The sequence below is a fragment of the Copidosoma floridanum genome, unplaced genomic scaffold, assembly GCF_036245765.1.
Source record: "Copidosoma floridanum isolate Cflo_tuat_1 unplaced genomic scaffold, Cflo_Japanese_pri ptg000001l, whole genome shotgun sequence".
In the NCBI taxonomy this organism is placed as follows: Eukaryota; Metazoa; Arthropoda; class Insecta; order Hymenoptera; family Encyrtidae; genus Copidosoma; species Copidosoma floridanum.
Window position 1 is genome coordinate 18891117 of NW_028321878.1, and position 3450 is coordinate 18894566.

General features: G+C 40.7%; 1 protein-coding gene across 1 annotated transcript; it reads right to left on the reverse strand.

Moving 5' to 3' along the window:
• Positions 1–670: 670 nt before the first annotated feature.
• LOC106643829 (uncharacterized) lies at positions 671–2196 on the reverse strand. Its single transcript, XM_014359107.3, has 2 exons — positions 1834–2196; positions 671–1693 (listed from the first exon to the last, which is right to left on the reverse strand). Exons 1-2 carry the CDS (start codon positions 2194–2196, stop codon positions 671–673), a joined length of 1386 nt encoding a protein of 461 aa, XP_014214593.3.
• Between the last annotated feature and the right edge of the window lie 1254 nt (positions 2197–3450).

The window sequence follows — 3450 nt, forward strand, 5'->3', positions numbered from 1 at the left end:
AATGCCTTTATTCAGTAAGTATAGTTCTTGATATAATAGCGTGGCTGATAGCTCAACTCTAGCGGGACGACTGCTGCTCGACTGCTCTCCGCAGCGCCTTTACTCTTCGCTCTCCCCACTCCGCTCGCATACGGTGGGGTCCCTACAGATAGTAGAGCGCAAAAATCGAGAGGGCTGCCTGGGCAGCCCTCGGCACTCTCCCCGCCCCTATTTACTTTATTTCGTTTAGATAAGATGTATAAGAGGGTAGGTAAAGGAAAAGAAAGAAAAGCATAGGAAGCTTGAGGGTGGGAATATATTCTCGAAAAAGACATCCTATAATAATGATTGAACTTCACTGAAGTTCGTTTAATCATCCATTATACTTCATTGTCTTGTTCGAGAATATAAAATGTGTAGATGTTAAGAGTATGTAAATCAAAAAACACCATATTTAATTATAAAAATATATTTTTATTTGGTAATAACAGGAACCACTTTGTGGTCCATCTTCGACAAAAAACTTTAGTATTATTATGTAATGACTATGAATGTCTAAGTTATAGACTTTAATAAATTTTTTTTTTTTTTTTTTTTCGACAATCTTTTCCAATTTCTTTGATTCATTATCAAGTATTTAAAGTCTAGATAAAGCCTTAGAGAGCAAACGTAAAAAAGAAGGAACACATTCTTAAGTAGATCGAGTTCTAGTGTGATTGTCTAAAACCGACGTAGCAAAAACTCCTCGTGTCAAATCTAGAGGTCTGTTATAAAATCTATTAAAGGTATTTGAATTGTCCGACCATCCCGCATCCTGTTTGATAATCTCAATGCTAATCCCCTTGGCACCAGCCTTTGAGGTAGAAGCATGTCTAGTGGAGTGAGCAGAGAAAGATTTATCTACTCCTGCATCCTTAAGTACCGTCTTCAACCATCGACTAATTGTATTTGTGGATGTCGGTTTATAGGGGGGGTGGAAAGAAATCAGCAGCTGGCTGGATGAACCGCGAATAAGACTGGTCTTTTCTATATAAAAAATAATGGTGGAAGCTATGCAAAGCGCCTTTTTGTCGAACGGTAAGAAACACGCGAAAGGCTGCTTTACTCCCGGTTTGGATGTCTTGATTAAGTCAGGGATTCTAATTTCTACTGAGTCCTCCCTAGACTTAATTCCTTCCAGCTTAATAAGGGACAGAGACTGAACTCTGAAGACCGAACCCAATGCTAACAACATTGTTAATTTCAGGGTCAGGGTGCGCAGATCTAAGGATTCGAGAGGATACCAGGCCTCAAGTTTTGCCAATACTATGTCTACATCCCAAGTTGTATTGTATTTTGGGGTCGTAGGCCTATTTCTAAAGACGCCCTTAAAAAATCTATTTAAAAGGTCCGCGCCCTGGGGGTCTGGAGGCATTATAAGAGCAACCGCTGTCCTCATGGAAGAGAGGGTACTATAAGCCGCTCTTTCTTTGAATTTTTTGGTGAGACAGTCCAACAGTGTTTGGATCTTGGGCAAATAAGGGTCCGCTGAATGGTCTCTGCAGAAATTCCACCACACCTTGAGCGCTGAGCTATACTGTTTGAGTGTATTCTCCGCCACTGAAGTGACCATAAGGTCCACCGTGTCTGCACTTAGACCTCGCCGCAGCAAGGCCTGCCTGATAAACGCCCTGCCACCAGGGAAAGTGACGAGGCCAGCGGGTGGACGAGTTTCCTGCAAGAAGATAAAAGGATGTTGTCATTAGGTTTCCAGATGATGGCCTCCTCAACTAGGAGGCGTTTGAACTCAGGAAACCACGGTTGCAAAGGCTTGAGAGGGACCACTAAAATTCCGGATGATCCTTTCTCCCTTACCTTTTTGAGGAACCGAGTGATACATAAAAAGGGGGGGAAGGCGTACCAATAAAGGGCTGACCAAGGGATTGTAAAAGCGTTAATGGCCCATGCTTCGGGGTCCCTATCCCAGGCACAGTACCTGGGGCACTTAGCGTTGATTCTGGAAGCGAACAGATCTATATCAGGTTGGCCGAACTGGTGTACAATCTCTTGGAAGGCAAAGTCAGACAATTCCCATTCAGTGTCTAGTTCGTTGTTAGATTCTTCAGAGACTTCGAGGCTTTTTATCACTCTTTTGTTACTATTTTCTATGTAGTCCATGGGTTCACTTTCTTGGAGTACTTTCTTTTTGACATTCTCGCCAGCCTGGTCCAAGGCCATGTTTGAGCAGAGGGGCTGCCCGCAAGGCGGGAGCCTGACCCTGGAAGGGTCCCAGAGATCAAATAGAGCACGCACTCACGCACTAGTAGAAAGCAGTATATGTTGGAAATGCGGCACTCCCACTACTTGGCAAAAAAGGATCTCGAGCAGAACAGAGAACCACACAATTAGCAAACAATTTGCAGGAGCACAATCATACTCCGACCAAAGCCCAGTCGGGACTCTCCCAACTACAGGTTTAATTAGTTTAAATATATTTTATTGGCTTTTGTAATTTTAACATATCGCCATGTACAAGGCATATAAAATATCACTTCTTTCAACATTTGATAACATAAATTATAGTTTACATTATTAAAATACAAAATTTGGTTATTTACACCCCATATTGTATGATTGCACTGCGTATTATAACGGCGCCCACGATTCAACCTCGCATTCCCACTCATCCAGTAATCTCCAAGCTACAATCATATGTTCTCGGCCTATTATCGTACCGGCTGTTCCGCATTTAAACTCGCATTCCCTTTCATTCCATTTCGCACACATACAGATTTCTTATCAGTGTAATTAGAGCTATTCACATAGATATTTTTTGCTTATTTCATTGTGAACGTTCATATTGAAAAGGGGGTTCCATTGTTCCGCTAAACTCAAAGTGAGTGAACAGACTGAACATACCTATACCGTGTTCTCTGTCAGTCAACATAGTTGCGACCATAGGCTTTGTTGCCTGATGGAAAAAGAGGTATAGGTCTGTTCAGTCTGTTCACTCACTTTGAGTTTAGCGGAACAGTGGAACCCCCTTTTCAATATGAACGTTCACAATGAAATAAGCAAAAAATATCTATGTGAATAGCTCCATTCAAACTTTTTGGCCTTTGTCTTTTTCCTTTCTTTTTCCCTCCTCTCCCTTTCTTCCTTTCATTCCTCCTCCCTCCTTTTTAACATATCACCTGGTATAGAGCATACTTATAAAATATTGTATTGTTTAACATTTAACATTTGATAACGTACATAATGGTATACAATTTTATATACTTGATTATTTTATACTGCTACATGTTTATTTTAGCTGCCTCTAAGAATTCGCTTATAATATAAAGTACATCGATATTTGGTTTAAGAATCAAAGAAAAAATGGTGTATGGACCGAACAGCTTAAGTTTGTTTAATTTTGCTATAAGTATTTTTCTTTCCTTTGAATAATTGGTACACTGCCAGAAAATGTAATCAGCTGTTTCAATGTCCCTA

What these genes read in the sequence shown, in the direction of transcription:
- LOC106643829 (XM_014359107.3), bottom strand. Translation starts at nt 2,196, where the DNA reads ATGGCCTTGGACCAGGCTGGCGAGAATGTCAAAAAGAAAGTACTCCAA. An exon ending in TCACTCGGTTCCTCAAAAAG is followed by an intron (nt 1,694 to 1,833) that starts GTAAGGGAGAAA and finishes ATCTTCTTGCAG; the next exon opens with GAAACTCGTCCACCCGCTGG.